Raw genomic sequence first — 21,125 nt, 5'->3', positions numbered from 1 at the left:
CACACACACACACACACACACACACACACACACACACACACACACACACACGCACACACCCACACACACACACACATGGCTGCAGCGTTGGCCCCTCATGGAGAATGATTTTGGGAGTGAATAGAGATGAAGGAGGGGATATTAAGTCACTCTATATAACATCCAGGACACAATGCTGCAGTGATTGATGGGGGACAAAGTGGTAACAGCAGGATAGGGGGGTAGAGGGGATCCTTGGAGACAGCAGGGGGGAGTAAATATGAGAGAGGAGGTGAACAGAGAGAGAGAGAAAAAAACACATTTCAGAGAAACCAGGCAGAGTTTTGAGTCTATTTGTATGAGTAATCAGCCGCCCATCTACCACCTCACACACACACACACACACACACACACACACACACACACACACACACACACACACACACACACACACACACACACACACACACACACACACACACACATGCGCACAGACTGCTCTCCCTCTCTCTGTCAGCCGTGTTTACTCACTGATTTTCTCAACAAGACAGCCATTGACACTGGATGGATGGGGCTAATCCGACACAGAGAGGAACAGCTCTGCCGGGGTTACAGGTCTGAGATGGAGCGCCCTCGACACACTCCCCTCACCTAATCTTCCGGCAAATATTTATCACTATCAATTTGGCCTGACTCTGTGACATTAAAATACCACGTATAGATAACCTCTCGGTGGAGAATCGATCGAGGGCTGCTGATGCCGGCCCGTCCGGCTCCGTCTCCCTGCCTGGCGGACCAGAGGATCAGATGGAGAAGGTCACTTTAGTGGCACATCACACCTGATACCAAACAGGTCATCCGTGCTGCTGCTGCTGCCGCCTCTCCCAGGGAGGCCGTATGCATTTTAATGCCCCCCCCAAACTGTGTCCTGCTGCCAGTGGTGTCCCTGAGATGAGATGAAGGGGGGGGCAGCATTGGGGTCTCCTGGCAACAAAGTGAGGAGTTGTTTCACTTCTTTAAAACGACAAAAAAGATTCAGCTCTGAGGAAACTAAATAAATCCAGCTTAGTTGTGATACATTTTTGGCATCTTTCTATTTGGACTTTTTTTTATTACCTTTAAAACTTCCCACATTCACTTTCTGTCATTTCTTTTTAGCACAAACTCAACTACAAGCCACGAATATAACAAATATGTCTGTTTAATCATATAAAACCATGCATATAAAGCCCACATAAAGAAAAATATATCGTTTTATACGTCAAACTATAAATGAAACAACTAGAATATAGTCTGTTTAAATATATTTATGCCCTGTGTGCTCTTTCTACGACGCACGCATGTAAATCACTAACAAAATTAACAATTCAGTTTTTTAAATGTCTTTGGAAAAATTGTTAATTATGTCTTAATAAACATTTGTTACTATAGATAAAACAGGCTCCTTGTTCTTATCCATAAATTGACAGACACCAACAGGTCACTCAACCCCTCCAAAAGACGAAACATATTTGACTGATTATTATTGATTGTGTATGTTTTAACCTTTGGTCTTGTACGCACGGCACAATAACGTATATAGAAGTCCATCAAAAAGAAAGAAAACACGAGTGAACAGGTCATAAAGGCTGCCAGTGAAGTGATTCACACACATAAACATCATAGGAGGCAAACAGCCCCTGATACCCATCATCATTTAGATTAAGAGTTCAACCTGCTTCCTTTGACCTTGATTTACTGCTGCTATATCTTGTTAAGTTGCTTTAAGGTTGTTAAAATCATCATCTCACTCTGACATTACATCACTCACAGTAGCCTATACATATTCTGTATCAGCTTGTTCCAGCTGCTGAAGCTACATAATGAAATGATCATGGGAGGGATCAAGGCTCCACCTCATAGAAAACATTCTTGTGTGCCGTTTTCGACACTATTTTCCTATTTGGTGTCTCTTCTACTAGAATTTGAAGTTGTGTGGCTTTGAACAACGTGGGTTGCTGATGGTTAAAGGCTTTTTTACATTACGTGATCAGGTGCCTATAAAATCATTTGTTACACAGACTTATTTTTCATGTAAACTATTGGTTTTACTTTTGTTTGAAAGTACATTTACTGAAGTATCGTTCTGAGGTACTTGTACTTGACTGCACTCCATTTTTCTGTCAAAGGGGTGTATTCTACTTATCTTACAGTTTGACAGGTTTAGTTTATAGATTTAAATTTTGTATACACAACATAACTGAATGAAATATGCTGCATTGTTATAGATGAAGTGCTAAGAGTATAAACTATACGCTCCACTGTCACGGACTACAACATTAAAATGCAGCTCACACGATAATGCAGCAGTAATTATAACTCAATAATATCTAATAGTATAACACTCACAGGGGCCATTTTTTACAATTAGGAATAATTGCCATACTTTAAGTTAATTTTGCTGATATTTACAGTGCAGAATTTATTACTTGTTATCGAATGTTTTTTTTATTGCATTATTGCAAATAACTATAATTAATTGGAATACTAATGTTTTGGGTTATTGCTTGTTGATACCACTCTTTTTCTACTGTTTTTATTGCGTTTTACACAGATGGAATCTCATGTAATGCTTGTGTTCCATGTGGGATGATAAAGATTGAACTGAGATGATCTCTTACCAGAGACAATGTCCCTGAGTCTGGATAATTCAGTTGTCAGAGCTACTGTACATTCTAATGGGTCTGAGGCTAATTTAAAATTAACTTCTCCTGCATTTTGTTCAATTCGGAGCACTACAAATTAATATGCACTTCCATTGTTTTTGGGACAGAGGCACAAATGTCAGAGACAGATATCTCAAACCCAATGTCCGCACGGCTTGATACCTCCAAGGCAGTAAGATCATGACCTGACCCTTAAAGATCAGTGACAAATAGGATCTGGAAAGGCAGCCAGATAAATATCCAATAATAACACACTTCTTATTAGTCCTCATCCAGTCAGAGATGTTATTTTCCCAACTTTATTAGAATTCAGAGTCAGAATCACATAAGGCTGGGAAGGGATGAGTGTGTGTGTGTGTGTGTGTGTGTGTGTGTGTGTGTGTGTGTGTGTGTGTGTGTGTGTGTGTGTGTGTGTGTGTGTGTGTGTGAGAGAGAGAGAGAGTACTGTGAGTACCAGCTGATTTCCTCGCCTCCTCTTCTTCTCGCTAATTGACCAACGACGTTCATCCGCACATTTCTCACTAATTTCACATTTGCTATTCCAGCAGTGGCCGAGGCACGTCTCGAGGAATACATCTCAGCCTCAGCTAAGATGTATTCTCACCTCTGCTACTGCAGAGTCCATCAACGACCCACTAACACACACACACACACGATCACACACACACACACACGCACACGCACACGCACACGCACACGCACACACACACACACACACACACACACACATACACACACACACACTTACTCAGTTACAAATTAGCCGTTTTGCTTGATAATGTTTGATAATACAGGCTGATTCAGTCAATCTCTCTCTATCTCATACATACAAAATCTGATGGAGACAATTTGTCAAACTGTATTGATATCTGATATCAAACACACACACACACACACACACACACACACACACACACACACGAGCACCTGCATGCATGTTCATATAGGCTATAAGACAATAACAGACTCCGAATGAACATGTACACCCACACGCACGCACGAGCGCACACATGGTCGCATACAACGCAAATAAGGACTACGTATGGACATATAAAAACGCTCGCACACAAACACACACACATACGCGCGCACTCAAACACGCACACACACACACCTGCACGCAAGCACACATACGCACGTTCATATACACGCACGCAGCAGCAGCGCATTAGAAAACTCCAAAGTCATCCAGTTTGCTCTAATCATTACAATTAGTCGTGAATTATCACCGGACTCTGACAGACGTTCCTTGTAACTCTCTTTTATTTCCACCCCGCGCTAATCAGCGGCTCTCATTACAAACGCTGATTAAACTGCAAATTACCCAGCAGCGGCCCCGTCCGCGCCCACCACAGCCCCGCTCAATATCAATTAAGTCCAGCAGCCCGTCTGGAGTCTCTCGGCGCTTCCAAATGCTTGATAGTGCCACTTATTAGTTTGGAAAACTCGGAAAATACCAATAATCAACGGGCATGAAGCTGCAGGAGGAAAGAGCCCAGGGTTTTCCCGGAGCTGCGCTCGGCTATAGGATTTATCTGATGCTGCCATGCATGCAGACCTCCATCACTCTTGATCCACGTCCACAGTGGGGGAGAAAGACATATATTGGACAAGTGGTGGGGTGGTGGTTTTTGAAATAATGACTTGCATTAATGCACAGTAAACCTCAAATCTAACATCATTAGATGGTTCCGGTTGCAGAGAGGTTCCTACCCCCGCATGTTAAACCATTTAGTCCTGGAATGATATAAATTAATAGCAGTTCAAAAGAAAACCTTGCTCCTGCATGTTTCTGTCATAAAAACATGTCAGAGTTCAGCAGGAGGAGAACTCATATATTCAGATGTTTAGCATTTCCATTTTTCAGAAAATAATACTCCATCATAAGTCAGCAGAATGTATTTAGAAAATACTTCAGTATATAATATACTGTTTATACAGTATATGAATTATGCCTGGACCATCATTCCAGATACATTAGCACCATGTTTAAACAGAGGTTTAACCTCATTAAGCTGGTGCATGCTGGAGGCACCAGGAAACAGGTTTGTCATTTTAAACTGTGTTTTATTTACAAAGTGCAAAGGCCCAGCAACCATGCATCATTTTCATTTATAATCAACTTCTTTGAATTTGTACTGAATTGTGGTATCAATTGTATTTCATCATCGTCCTACAAATAAACATAGACAACATAAAGCTGTAAACATAATGTATTTTTACCTCGATAAGAGTTCAGATTATTCTCTTTTCGAGGTTAGTATACACAAACCTACATCGTGTGACATATTATTTATTTTATATCAAATTTATTGGTGAACGTAGACTTGTATTCTGTATGAATTTACCCTTATATAGAACAGTTAAATGTTTTTTTTATTATTATTACGCTATTTGGAACTTTAAATGGACAAAAATACACAAAATAGTCAAACTGAAGTCAGTGAAATTGTATTACAAATAACAACAGCACCACCATAGTCCAGTACAGATTGCCCTGATTGTCATTTGACCCCCTTCTGAATGACCACGAAGGGTCATATTATAATTATTTCTCACCTCAACTATTTCTTGTTAATGCTGTGTTCATCAACGTTGCACCGCTAAAGGAACTTTTGTCCCACATTGAGACAGTGACAACATCATCATGGATGAGAGAAGGTGTGAATTACCTCCCTCTGTTGTAACATCTGCTCCGCTAATCAGCTGTAGGTTTTGTTTCTATGATAAGTGGAGAAGAGCAATTTAGACATTTCAATTCTCTTTTTAAACTGTATGGTAATTAGTCAATTTCTCTTATCTTTATGGAAAAAGCTGTTAAATACGCTTTATATGCAGAAATGTGAGAAACTTTTAATTGTTTTGGTGGAAGATGATGATACAATACATATCAATATAGACAAATATTTTTTTTTTCTTTTACACAAGTAGCCTTGAAGAATACTATGAAATTGATTATTTTTCCACAGATCACACCGATCAATATCAGATGCACAAAGATTCAAATGATATTGAATGTGCTGTATTTGTAACACAGCTTCATGAGCCATGTCAATTGTTAATCTTAAGTGATATATTGTGTGAATTGGCTTAGAGTCAGAGTGGCTTCAGAGTCGTATAAAAACTAATCTCACACGGTGTCAAATATTTATCTGTATATAGGGTTTGATGTCTGTTCAAACTAAAAGTGAAAACACAACATTACAGAAATGAAGAAATACGCTGACCTACATATGGATCTGCCGTATATGTAGATGTTGTGAGATGTACACTTAACCAGCAGAGTAAACTTTGGTGTAAACTGTGATTTAATTGTCCACTCAACTATAAGAACAATGCAAAGAGTTTCATTTGAGGCTCTTAGTGTCATTGTGGAAAACTGATTTTAGATCAGTTTGAAATTATTGTGCAGTTGATAGTGTTTTATATCTCATATTTTGTTATGCGGTGATCCGAGGAGACAGGTAACAAATGCAAAATAATTTATTCTTGAACACGCATAACAGTACATGTACTTCATAGACTGGACATGAGTATTACAAATATTGTTTTATAAAGTATTTAGCCTGTAGATAATGAGCTGCCGGTTTTAGAACTTAAAAAACTTGGCCGTCAAAGTTTCTTAAAACTTGTTAATATGCTCTGCACGAGAAACAGAACTAAGCCGACATATTTGTGACTACTGATTATATTTCTGTACCACATACTTAGGATAATTATGAATTTCAAATAAGAAAGTATCATTAAAAACAGAGTTAAGAAAGAAAGATATACTGTATGTAAACCACATAGCACACACACACACACACACACACACAGACGCATGCACAAGCACACACACACACACACAGACGCACGCACACGTGCTCATAAATGCACATATAAACATGAGCTATAAACATTAACCTTCTTTACATCTAGTCATTATCATCACAGCCTATCTCTTCAAGGGTTAAAACAACATTATCACCACTGATATAATATAATATGGTATATTGATATTTAAATGATATAATTAAGTTGGATAATGTCTGTGCCTAGAATACTACTGGTTTTAAGATTACAATCCTCCATGTGTTTTGTTCTCCACCACGTTTGTGCACTGTGATAACACATAACCTGAGTTAAAGAGGAAAACAAATTTTTAAAGTTTTCTCTTTTGAATCAGATATGATATGTTATTCCCTTTTGACTTTCTAACACAGTACATTTTGCGGTATTGCAGTCCAGTTCTGTTTATCTTTGATTAAGTTTGAAGTGCTTGTACTACAGTATTTGTGATTTATGATTATATTTCTAAATCGTGTTATTTTTACTCCACTACAGAACAAATGTATTATGGCAGATTAACTACTCCAAAATATGTTAAGTAGGTAATAGGGACTTAACACACCAATATTTACAAAACTTCACAGCCACAAAATGAAAAAGCTTTATTGACAATATTGAATGCAGAAATAGCTTTATTCGCATTTAAGAAAAATCCAAATACTGTAAATGTTAATACATGTATCTCAGTGTCCAAAGTGTTCCACTGTACCTCCGTCATCCTGATCGCTCTCTGATCCTGTGCTCGATTTCTCTGTGATCATCTCTTCAGGACTGACTTCCGGCTGCACATCGTCCACACAGCACCTGCGTCACTCCTCTACTGAGCATTAAAAACAGTATCTACAGCCATGGCTCACCCGGGAATAAGACAGATAAAGATAAAGACTGGCATCGTTAAGCGGTGAGTCTGGTTCCGCTTATCGTGGCATGTTTAGAAAACCACTCACGTTGCAGGAGCTAGTTAGCTTAGCCTGGTGGAGCGGCCGGCTCTGCATGAAGCCAGGCCGCGCATGGGGGACTGTTTGCCGCGGAGGTGTTCACTCTACTCCGGTGTTTCGCCGGGGCCTGTGATCAGTGAAGTGACGTTGAAGCAGTGTTTGTTTTCCATGGCGCTGCACTTCATTACTGTTGGACGGATTCTCGATGATAGCTCTGGTGCTACAACGTAAGATCGTCAAAAGCTCAAAGATGGCGTAAATAACGCACATGGGTTTATTGTAGCGGTGTCTCAAGTGTGTCGACTCATGCTAGCTGTCAGCTAGCCAGCTAACATATTGCTAAGAACAAGTTGAATTTGTGACTCTTTGGTGACTTTATGCCCGATCCACAGTCATTTACACTCATCACGTATACCAGGGGTGCGATATATTTTGTTCTTATGACCTCACATTTGCTCAATTGTATCACAAAATAAACCATCACCAGATCAGCTAGCAACACATTTATTTAGTGCTGTCAAATGGTTATTTAATTCAATCTTTAAATAGAAATACCTTAGCCAGACTGCAGTGATGGAGGTATGTGGTGATGTAGGGAATTCATTATCTAAACAGACACGAAACAATAACAGGGTCCATGGTTTCCAGAAATACTTTGTGCTCTGTGTTAAACTACCACATATCACGTGGTTTACTGTCACAGCAAAGTACAGAAGTTTCAGGCAGTAAAATAAAGTGAGGATGGTGTACTGGTTTTTATTTACCAATGTTTTAATCGCACACAATCTAGTAATCAGTTGGTGTGACTTTTTACATTGAAAGCAGCTCAGACTCGCCTCTGGACACAAGCACACAGTTTGTCATGGTGCTCAGCAGGTGGGTTGTTCCCAGTATCTTGGAGAACTTGAGATATTGAGATCAGTCCTCTGTGGAAGGTGGTGGGGCATTTATTACAGGACTCCTTGTTCTACAGGCTCTGAAAATATTTATATGTAAGTTTGGGGTTGTTGCCCTGTTGCAGAACAGATTTGGCACTTATCAGAAACTTCTGGGATGGTATTGTGTGTTGAATGACAATCAAAAACATCTTAAGTGCTTAAATCCCTATACAGGGCATCATAAGGATGTCTTATAAGTTGTCAGTAAGTCTATTTTGGCACTTTATAATTTACATCTACACAGTTCAAAACAGTACATGTGTCAGAAAAGTGAAATAGTCAAAACTATTGACATGTCTGCATAATATTATTAACATTTCATGCTTGCTAACATTATCATGTTTATCAACACCACTGCAAGCCACGACTTCAATGATCAGCATTTAAGGAGATTAGATTAGAGATTAGGAAATGATCTTTATTTCAGAATGTAAACTAAATATTAATATAATTATTTTTCTTATTTAGATGGGTTTTTTTTAAATTTTCTTTTATGATTCCGTGGGAATAAAAAACACTTTTTATATATATATATATATATATATATATATATATATATATATATCATATTAACTCACAGCAACATACCATAATGCCAAACCTTTGTGGTGGCTCATCCACTAACCACAGGGTTGGTGGTTCGAGCCCCGCCTCCTCCAGTCTGCATGCCAAAATACCCCCGGGCAAAATACTGAACCCCCAAAGCGCCCCTCCCTGACGGCTGTGTCGGCAGTGTGGGATAAAAGCTGTATACGTAAACACAGGCCATTTACTCAGCATCTGTTGCATTGAGAGCAGTTTTATGTCCAATTCTATTCACTTTGTTCCTGCTCTACATTGTTTTCTCGCTTGTGATGAATGTTGCTGGTAAATATACTGGGGGTAGAGTGGTCATCCTCTAACCACAAGGTTGGCGGTTTGGTCCCAGTCTCCCCCATTTTTGCATGAGTGGTCATCAAGATTAGAAAAGCACTATATTAGCACTTAAGATTTTAAATTTTTAAGATTTTAAGATACATTTATTTGTCCCAAACACATGCACAGACATGCACATGCACACTCATGCAATTGTAGGGAAATTTAACCTCTGCTTTTAACCCATCTAGTGCAGGACACACAGAGCACTATTTGATTTGATATAATTGCAGACCACAGACGATACTGTTTAAATTTTTGTCTTTTGGCAAAATAGGAAAATTGACACTTGCTCTAAACATTTATGATGAATATAAACCAAGCATTTAAAAGTGTGATATCATCAGAATATATCTAATATGCCTTTTGATGTAAGAGTGTTTGAGCTCATCATCCATATTAAGTGTCTATTAATAGTGCTTGCATCTATTCAGAGTTTACATCTGAATGTGGAGAACATATTGTAGCTATCATGAGGTGCTAGGTTCAGTGTAGTGGTGTGTGTGGTGGTCTGGGTGTGTCTCTCGTCGATCAGGCAGACCTCTAATTCCCTCCTGTCAATGGCGTTTTGTAATGTGCTATCGATCGTGTTTTGATGAGGGTCAGATTGCTAACAGGCTCCCTGAGGTGGTAATGATGGAGGCTGGATTTCCCACTGGGGATAATGTCACACAGTGTCCAGTGTAGGAATAACAGCAGTGCTGTAGTGTAGCAACAGTGTACCTCATCAGAACTGTCCCTAACCAACGCACTGGTGTCTCTGAGAATACTATTTGGACATAAGGCAAAAGTTATTACATCTCACCTCCTCCAGGCCAAGAGTGCTGCCATGACACGGACCCTTAATCAAGCTGTTAGGTTTAAATGTACAGACTGCCTTCGCTTTCTGTCTCTTCGTAATCTTGCGTTCCTCCCGTTCAGTCTCTTTCTCCCGTGCCTCTCTCCTTTTTCCCTCCTCTTGCCTTCCTCAGTCCCTCCTCCTTTTTAGATATTGAAGTTTAGAGGAAACCTGCCTGCTCTTTTAGCCCGGCCTATTTCCAGTGGCTTTTGCACATTCCATTCAGTGCCTTTCTGCCCTAGCGAGGCGGATGCCCTTAATAAAATGACAACAGTAATTTGCCTTTGTCATTCCGGTCCCAGCACAGACTACATCGTGGCTCAAAAATACAGTGCTAGAGGAGGCGGCCAAGTGGTGTGTGTGTGCGTGTGTGTGTCGGCTCACTCTAATTCCTTTTTTTCTATTTTCCAGAGAGCTGCCTTTTCCATTAAGCCTGAGGTGGCAGGTCTATTTAAAACCAGCCACGACCCCACCCCTCATTCACATAGTGCTCCAAGTCTGGGAGAAATAAGAAATTAACATCAGGACTGGAAGGGGAGGAATGGACATTTTGTTATTAGACTGTCCTTCAGTTTTATTCAAATTATTCCAGCCCTCCTTCCTCCATCTTTTCCCTTCTCTTTGCCACCTCTTTTTCCTCTAAACAGACGACATCACTCATTCTGCATCAAGCACGAGAGTGGAAGGCGCGAGCTGCTGCTGCATATGGTGCCTGTTTAAAAGCTTCTTGATGGAACTGTATTAGAATCCATGGTAATTGATGTAAAATATGACAGAGTGCTGTTGGCTTTCTTGGCTAAGCAAGGAGCAGTGCAACACGGAGGGAAGGGTCTCCAGTAATTTGACTGATTAATGAAGGATCACTCACTTATGCACACGCAGCTGATTTTATGAAAAATGAAATTTGTGTTGTCATTCCAATAAGCAGGCACAGCCGGAAAAAGACTATTAGCTGGGAATTATTATCAATAGCGATATTTTCAAACTCCATTATGCCAATCAGGGTCGGAATCTGTTTAATAGATTTTGTTCCATTTGGCCCGTAATTGATAAATAATCAAAATTTATCAATGTACTCAAGCCCATTTTCACTAACAATCAAGGAAAAGAGGCCCATTTACCACCTGACTTGGTTCAAATTAGGGACTAAATTGATGATCAATTAATCTCTAAAAAGGAGTAGTAGGGTGTGTGTGTCTGTGTGTCTTAGTATCTGTGTGTGTGTTGGAGGTGGATATAGGAGTCAGATAAGCGTAGTGATAAGGTGCGAGCTGGAAGGCATCACAAAGTTAACAAGGACAACAAGAGGTTTTGTATTTTGTGGCTGCTGCTGATTGTCTTTTGTCGCTGAAAATAAGGACATTTTAAATTTGGGCTTATTTCAGATAGGTAACAATAATTTAATTCAGAAGTTGGTTTGCTTCCCAGTAAGAATTAACAATCTAAATGTTTATCAAATGACTGATCAAACTCATTCAATGGAATTTGTCTTATTTGTAACTTTTGTCCCTGCAAAGTTTTTCCTTGTATATTTTTGAAAAACAATTTAACAGTAGTGCACTAAAACATGCTTAATATAATTGGAGGAACGAGACAACTCTCTTAAATGATGGACATATAAAATACTTTTCGGGCAAAAATGCCAAGCATGTTGATTTGAATCCAGCTTCACAAATCTCACTCCCAGCTCTTTTTATACGTTTCTAAAATTCATCTTTTGGTCGTGAACTGCTGGACACACAAAACAAGCATGAACATGTCACGTTGACTTTTTGGGAAATGATTATACCATACCATAGATTATGGTAAGTGGTCTGAATTTATATAGTGCTTATCTAGTTGTGATGACACTCAAAGGTTTTTACAGTGCAGTGTTATGCTATTCACACACATTCATAGAGTGGCAGCACTTTAAGAAACAACAAATTAACAAATACTTTCAGCCCAATTCTCGCTAAAATAAGAAAGAGGTTAAGACAGTTGTTTATTGAGGAACTGTACCACTTTTTATTTTTACATGTAATTTAACCAAAGTTACATTTATTTTACTAGTGCTATTGTTGTATTTAAGGTGTTTTCATTTAGAGACCAAAAAGGAGATTTTGATTTATCAGTTGGACACGAAAAACACTCAAATGACCAATAATTTTGCACTGTATACTGAACGTTTAAATAAGCCATTCTTTGATAAAAGGATCGCCAACTAAAAAAAGTTTTGATATTCACAACCTGTTTCTGCTGCCAAAAGAATGAGCTTTCCAGGGTTTGTTGTTTGAAGCAATTTCTATACGCACAATAATTTACAGGATCGCACAGACTTTTATAAAGCCTTGTATTTTCGAATTATTGTACATGAATCATTGTGTCTTGAGTAAGAATCTTATCAGGCAGAGGCATTTGAACAATATTCTGTTGTAATAGTGAGTGGTTGTTCCGGCTATAAACCATCTTTCATTCAAGCACATCCTGTCCTGAGTTGGTTTTAGATCCCGGTATGAATAATAATAGCTTTCATATGGAAGCCTAAATTGAGGCTGATCTCCACATGGATACCGGTGTTGTCTGAGGCCTTGCAGCAGTGAGGAGGAATGATGTGTTCGCTGGTTGTTACTGAGGTGTGTATCTTGCCATCCTGCGGGAGATGATCTCACTGTGTCCCCTCAGTCAGAGTAACGTAGGAGAGAATGAGGATAGATGGCCTCGTCTGTAAAAGGTGACCATCACAGCCTGCCTTTTTCATGGTTCAGCCTATATTATCTGTCTGAGAGGCTGTGCATTTATGTTTCATGTTTGATGGAACAACAACTGTGTCACTGCCTTTAACTATGAACTGTGTTTTCCTCTCTTCCCGTCCTCTGCAGGCTGGCCAAAGAGGAGATTTCATATATAACTGAGGCAAAACAGCAAGAGGAGAAGGTTGCGCGCCTTAAAGCTGAGGCTGGAGATGAATACGTTATCAAGAAACAGGTATGGGGGTCCTTTACTTCTATTTGTTACTATACTTCTTTGATGTTTTTGCGTGTCTTAATTTGACAGCTTTGTATTCATCACCAACTGTTATGATCCTTTAGTAGGTGAAGAGGTATTTTTCACTTTCCAAGTGTTAGAAGGCAAATTGTATCTCGATGATTTGAGTAACCCCTCATTCATGTAATGAGGTCAGTCCACAGTGATAATGAAGAATTAGGCTTTGAGAGGACAATCATTAGTGATTTTGTAATTTGCTTGATGCAGATGTAATTATATCATGTTACTTTAGAGGAGTTTGATAATTACTGACACATGCTAGCAATTTAGTGTCCCTAACAGATCACTGGCCCATATCCTGTTCTCCATTCTCTGTCACTTTGCCTGCAGCCCTCCATCATTTGCGTGTTCTTTGCAGTTAGCAGTTAAGAGCGCGGACATTTGTATGACATGCGTCATGCTAGCTCGCTCAACATCTGACACACAAACTCTATCTGTATGAGGAGAATTCTGTGCTTTGTTTTCACTTTAACAGAGAATTTAAAATTTAAAGCGAAAAGACAAAAGCCAAAGACAGGGTCATTGATTAACACAGTCAGATACAAGGGTACAGTTCATTACACAGGGATTCAGGCCAAAAAGGTGAAATTCAGAAGAATGCCAAATAAAATGCATTAACCAGTGTGTCCAGAGAATAGCAATCACAGTATGTTAAGCCAGGCTCCCAGTGTGGCTCTATGGATGTCTCTCACTGAATTGTGCCATCCGCTGTGGGATCGAATCCAAGGAAAGTCTGTGCAGATGTTTATGAGAGAGTATGTGTAATGACTTTGGTGATACACTGATTTGACAGATTTTACTCTTCTGCCATCAAGTGGTTGACATTTCTGAAATGTCTCTACGACTATTGGATGCATTGTCACAAATACCTGCAAATCTAAGCATGTTGACATTAGCATTTAGCTCAAATCAGTGCTGTGAAAAAATACTGCAGCTATATCTTATTTGTATACAGTATATTGGCTGCACACAGCATGAACCAGGAGATGCTAGCAGTGCTAGCCAGCTGCTGGCTGCTATGTTTGAATGCAGATGGTGTGCTACACACAAGCCTGTAAGAGTTGGCACTGCTTTTAAATAAGTTTAACTTACATGGAGGCGACAGAAGCACCAACATGCCAGTGAGACCCAATTCATCCATCCATCCATCCATCCTCTATACTGCTTATCCTTTGCGGTGCTGCATGGGGAGCTGGAGCCAATCCAAGCTGACATTGATACATTTTATTTTACAATACATTTCAGTGGTATGATTTAAGATTCATAGAAGAGATTGTAAGGACATCCATGTTTTTCTCTAGTTAAAAGCTGGAAGTTATATTTAGCAATGTCTATGAAAACTTCAAAACTTCAAAGCATATGATTACATTTTTGTCACTTGCAAGCATAAAGATCTTTAATAAGCAGATAATGCATTTATACATTTCCACATCACAAATATCTCTTAAGAGAAAGAAACGAAACACCTTTAATTAAACCCAATTGGTGCCAAATTGTAACTTATAGAAGCTGACTTAATTGACAGTAACTAAATAAGTGGGTCCACTACTAGTTAACTACACTTCCTGCAGAAGTACTAAGTTCATTTGAATTTCTTTTGTACACATTTCAAGCGGGAGCTTCTGTGCAGCATCCAATTCTGATTAAATCTACTGGTGACATTAAAATTCAGCCTGTGTTTTGTTTTGTTTGTTCATTCCCAGCGCGGCGGCTCGGGCTGAGCAGCCGGCTTGGCTGGTGTTAAATGGGGGAGTTTGGGAGGCCAGATGGATTATGGTTGGAGATGAGAGGTCTGAGGCAGGATGGATTAGAGGTTTTTGTTTTAATTGAATCAATACACTGTAAGTGTCATCTTTATCCAGCACTGATGGGATCATTCCACTGCACTGGGAGGGCACTGTGACTTTTCTCTGTTTTAGCACTCCTCTGCTTAGTCTGGCTCACCTTGTCACATCTACATGGCAACCGACTCAACTAGTTGTCTACCGCGTTGCAGTATGTCAGTTAGTCTGCCAGCCTGCCCGCGCACAAGTTCATCTGAGCGCCTGTTACTGTGCATAGCCGTGTAATGTACCTGTGTGTAACTGAGTCCATGTTTTGACTCTCCAGCTCGACAGAGGGCTAGGTGAGGAAGCATCTGTCATGAGTAAGTGTGTCTGACAGCGTTAGCCAACTCTTCTCTGCTCTTTAGGGTGCCAGCCGGGGGAATTCCACATTAGCCGCGGCTGTGAAAGTTCCCCAGGTTATAACGCAGTTTCACTCCAGGCGTAGTAATACCTGTTTACGCCTGATCACAGTGCCCTCGGCTCAGGGTTTCTTCATTCATTCAGGTGTGCAGTCAGATCGAGGCTGTCTCCTGCTGCCCAACTCCCTGCCCAATCGATAACTCAATAACATTTTTCATACCGCCGGCTTGTTGGGAGATGTTAACCACAGCAGTGTGCATGTGGGACAACCTGCACGTTACTGTCAGAAACGAGGCAACAGCCAATGAATATTCCTGTGTCTGGCTGTTTATAATGAATGTTGAAACTTTGAAAGAAAACATGTTCAATAAAGTGTTGATTTTTGTGAAGACTGGTAATGAAAAATAAAATTGGGATGATGTGGTCTCTTGTGGGGTTTCAGATTGAGGTGTTGCAGGAGGCAAGAATGATGGTCCCGGACTGCCACCGCCGACTGTCCATAGCACACGAAGATCTGACGAATTTGCTTGTAAGTATCTGATGATATGTGTCCCCATTAAATGGAAATATGAGAAATTGTTTCATCTCATAACATGAAAAAACTGTTCTGAAGAATCTCTTAATCCATTTTTGTTTCTATTAATTTTACACATTTTTAGTCATAAATCTACTCTAATCATTTGCTCTTTGCCACCAAGTGGTGCTTGCTTTAGTTCTTATCCCAGCATATGAAGATAGGACATAGTTAAACTACAGAGAAACATTACGTCATATTTTCATGGATAAAAATGTACCAACAGGCAAGTTAAAGAAAATCAAATATTTAAAGTAAAGATGTAAAGTAAAATATATGATGTAAATATAGTAAAGATGTAGTACAGTAGCATTTTTTTTGGCCAGCAGATGCAGAAAAACATAAAAAGAAGCTGACAGATGCACTGACCTGACACATCATCTTTTATAGCTGTCATGACTGACATATTGGCAAATAATTGACATTGTATAGATCCAAGTTCAAATGCTAGATGTTGTCTGACTTGACTGTCTGCGTTGACGGGAAAACTGCTGCATTCAGACATGTGCGAAAGGCAAACTGCGGAAAAAGACAGAATTGTATCCGGAATTTCTCCGGTGTTTATGTACGAAAACTTGAGACTGAATCCTGCAGTGAAGGTGCTGTTAAGCTAAAATAATGATCAAAAACTAAAATGCATTAAACATTTATTGCAATACATGTAGCTTCCAATGCTCCAACACTGTTCATACCCCAAACTAAACAATGTTTATTTGTATTGCCACCGCAGAATCATGCTTTCACCCAAATACACTTTAGCTGAATAGGAAATGTGGAGCGCAGAACATAAAAACTTCTGCTCAGTTAATTGTAAGGATGTAGTTTTTATGTCTCACTGCGAAATAATGTAATATTTACAAATTGAACAAATAAGACACAATTACCAAACAGGCACACAACTATAAACTACGGTAATTAACTATCAAAGTTACACAGTGGAGTTTTTGCTAGCCGAAAGGTTGTAGGATCACGTATTTTATCACCCCTATGACACATACACGAACCCTGGTAGGTAAAATGTGTTCCTTACTGGTTGTCTGTGTTATAGCTGTAGAAGCTAAATGGAAAAAACACAATGGAAATAGTATTTCAATACAATTTATTGTTCTGCTAATAGATTTAGAATGTTTGATATTTGGTTAATAGGATTTAAAGGAAAACTGAATAAAGTGCAACACCAGTGATGGGCTTAAGAATCAGACTTGTCCTTCTTTTAGCTTTACATTTAAATTTGTTTATCAACTTGGATCCTTTTTAGCCGGTCTGCCATGCTCAAAACAGAGCTGCAGGCAGAGGGAGCTAACCTGCAATTAGCAACATGACCTCATCCCTATCACTCATCCTCCCCTTTTATCTTCTTTAACGCAGACATGCGCATATGCACATGCTCATCACAGATCATTAACAGTGCTGTCACCGCGGTGACCACCACACAAACCCACACACACTTGATTTAAGGACATAGACGCCATACAGTCACCTTAACACCTGATCCCTTCCTTTACTGCTAAATTAAGATCTCAGAAACATGACAGTGAGTGAAATACGACCTCAAGTTTTATGTTAATGAAGTGACATCCAGACAGTTTTGTTGGAATATTTTCACATTGCGTCACTCAAAAAAGTCCAAGATGAGGACTTATCCCTTGGAAGCCAGCTCTATACCTCATTATGGCTGCAGGTGGTGGCAGTGCTTTTGTAAAATGGCAATAAAACACAGCTGTGGGTCTTTGTGTGTTTGTTTCTTCTCAGGAAGCAGAAGTGGATTTGGCCGAATCAGAGGAATTCAAAGATGCTCGGAAGATGTTGGACTCAGTGAAGCTTGAAGGATGATTCCTTATGTGTTTCTTGTTCTCACTGTGAGATTCACCTCTTTCTTTAATGTGCATTCCCTTCATCAGGCCATGGAGACAAACTGAATCCGATCAAAGCCTCTGCTCTTGATGTTATTATTTCTGCTGTTGACTTTTCCCCATGCCAACACATTTGTTCATGCTTTTGTTCTGTCTGTATAATCCCACATTTACCATAAAATGTTCAGTTTATTACAGTCAACGAGTGGAGTTTTTTTTTTTTTTTTGTCATGTATACACTGTCTGGCCTTAATGGATACAATTAAATACAAACGCATGTATGCCATTCATCTAATGACAATTCATTTGAAGGTTGTGGTCTATTGTTTAATCAATCTGAATTAAATGGTCACCAGTGTAAATAAAGAAACTGTCGATCACTACAGATGCTACAGTGTTTTATGAAGTGATAATTTTCCTCCCTTGTTTTTTTTCTTTAATTTAGCTTTTGTTTTATATGTATCTTTCAGGACATTAATTGGCTTTAACCCTTGATATAACACAAACTAACATGAGGTGCAATTAACATTTTTTTATTCTGTTGATTAATCTATTTGAAGTCATTGATAGGGATTCTATTTTCAATATTACTCAATAATATAACAGACAATCTTTCTGAGTAATCTGGTTTCAAAAACACTTTATAGATCATCAGTTTTTGGACTTTCGATCAGCTAATCATCAATCACACATACTAACTGCTGGATTGACTTACAGTGTCTTCGCCTGCTGGTATTCCTGTTAACAGCTCTGAAATGAATTGTGTTTGATTCCTACAATAAAGACAAGAGCACTTTGGGCATCCCTGTCAGTCAGATGACAAATGTTGGTTATGGCCATGAATGACAAAACCGGGCCGCCTGACGTCCCTGCGGCAGCTCCATCTCTTATCCACATGGCCCTAAAATAACGATACCTAGTATTAAGGCTGAGAGAGTCCTTCCTAAATAGTCATACTAATGAATGAACTCAATTGCCAGACAAATTAAGGTTACATTTGACTTGATCCTTATTTTACAGATTTCGATAATTATCGGGATCACCCCAAAGTCTCATTACCGCCCTAATGAGGCGCTGCTACTCCGTGACATCTACCCACTCCATCTCGTTAAGGAAATCGCTCTTCAATGCTGATTATTTTATTTGGAGGTATAATTATATTTCTTTCGGATAAATCACGGCCTAATCGAGTCCGTACAGAGGGCAGCAGTGCTAATTGAGGCATGAGATGCGGCGGTGGTGCGCTGCACCTGGGTTTATGTGACCAGAGGACCCGTGCAGGCTGCTTGCTGCTCTGTGAACACGTACAGGCTGGATAAGAAGTATCCACATCCTGTACCGACTGTGTACAAATACTCTGTTAAGATCTATACACTCTCACTCAGTGAAAGGAAGTATCATTTCAAAATATATAACCGTAAAGGAGCTGATTATGCAGCAGAGTGGTCCCTGGAAAGAGTTATTTATCATGTGATAAAAAAATGTATTGCATGCCTTTGAAAGCAGGATGTTAATATTGACTGTTTTGGGTCCTTTTATCAATTCAAATCCATATTTTACTGATCGTGAAAGCTGAGAAATGAGGAGCGGAGTAAGATACTATATTACTTAAGGATCACTAAAGTAGTACATAAAATAATTAACTTGAGTACTTACTTAATGAGTATTCTCAGCAAAGCAATTCATTGCTCATGAATTGATTTGGGCTTTATTGAGGTTGACGTGATATTTTTCCTGTGCAGCAGCAGCAGCTCCTCGTCTTGATATCTTCATTTCTTAAAAAATATTTCCTTCCCTGAAGCACCTGAGTTGGATTCTCTAATGATCAGTGAAATCTAACATTAGGCAGGTTGATATTACACAGAAATCTAGATGACCCTAGAGCGAACTAACTTGCCATTTCCAATCTAATAGTGGGAGAGTTATTCAGCTGTGGAAAGTCATTAAGTACTTATACTCAAATACTGCACTTAGTGAAGTCCATAGATCCAAGCTATAACACAGAGAAAGTCTTAATACTTTATGTACTCCATCAGTTTTTTTTTATACTTGGTTATTGGTATATTAGGGGGGGGGGTAAAAATGTAGAGGATGTGAGCACTTCTATGGTTTTTGTAGATCATGTAAATATTGTTATTAAGTTTATTGATATAATTCATATTAACAATAAACCATAGGGATAGAGCCTACATTTATAAAGCAGCACAGTTGGGGATGATGCTGCGTTTGCCGCAAATTTAGCCCGTGTCAAACGTTTGCCGCAGACTGCACAGAGAGAGAGAGAGAGAGAGAGAGAGAGAGAGAGAGAGAGAGAGAGAGAGAGAGAGAGTGTGCGTGTGTGTGTGTGTGCGTGTGTGCGTGTGTGTGTGCGTGTGTGACTTGCAGCATCAGCATCCCCTCCTCTCGACGCACAGTAACTTGTTTTTCTCCTCAGAAATCTCTAACTGAGTGAATACAGACTGCACAGACGGATCTGAGAGGGAGAGAGAGAGAGAGAGAGCGAGAGAGAGAGAGAGAGAGAGGAACAACGAAAAAGCACCGGGGGCCTGCGCGTTGGGTTGGGATGAGCCAGGTGCGCATGTGACCAGGAGGTCGTGGGTTCGAGCCCCGCCAACTGCGCGTCCACCGGCCACAGTCACACACATGGATCCGACGCTGACGCTCCGGTGCACCACTTACAATATAAGACCTGCATTTAATTATTTTTTACAGTTTTATTAAAAGTCAATCCTCATCTCCACAACGCGTGAAAATGTCTACTTTACACTCAGATGCGCCGCATTAACTTTGCGGCGGCCGAATTTGTTTGTCTATTTTTATTTGTACCATGCATGAGATTGATGTGAGCACGAGGAGAGATGAAGCAAACTGTGCTTTGGTCCTTGTTTACCCCAATTAGAGCCTCACACAGACACACAGACACACACACAGACACACACACACACACACACACACACACACACATACACACACACAAACACACACACAGAATCTATTGGCACTATTAAGTGAAAAGTATCCTTTGAATTAGTTAAACTAAATGCATTGGATGTAAAAGGAATACCAATTTAGATTTCTCAAAGAGCAAATTGATTCATATAAAACGAATTATAATAAAAATGATAATAATAACTAGTATTACTATTATTATGATAAAATAGCAAAGGGTTTTATTACATTTTCAAAATAAAACATGAAATCCCTTCAATCTATAACCAGTTCAATAGTTTTACAGGCACCCAGGGTTTGTGGTAATCAAATGGATTTATTCTGTTTGGTTAGAATAAAAACACTCATCCATCATGACGAATCTCTGTTTATAACTATGCTGCCTTTTTTTT

General features: G+C 39.4%; 1 protein-coding gene across 1 annotated transcript; it reads left to right on the top strand.

Moving 5' to 3' along the window:
• Positions 1-7,282: 7,282 nt before the first annotated feature.
• Positions 7,283-17,981, top strand: tbca (tubulin cofactor a). The gene is made up of 4 exons (XM_061080216.1): positions 7,283-7,416; positions 13,006-13,111; positions 15,800-15,886; positions 17,684-17,981. Exons 1-4 carry the CDS (start codon positions 7,364-7,366, stop codon positions 17,762-17,764), a joined length of 327 nt encoding a protein of 108 aa, XP_060936199.1. The 5' UTR covers positions 7,283-7,363; the 3' UTR covers positions 17,765-17,981.
• Positions 17,982-21,125: the final 3,144 nt, after the last annotated feature.

This window comes from Limanda limanda, chromosome 1 (assembly GCF_963576545.1).
Source record: "Limanda limanda chromosome 1, fLimLim1.1, whole genome shotgun sequence".
NCBI classification, from domain to species: domain Eukaryota; kingdom Metazoa; phylum Chordata; class Actinopteri; order Pleuronectiformes; family Pleuronectidae; genus Limanda; species Limanda limanda.
This window is presented reverse-complemented; position numbering and strand designations above follow the sequence as displayed.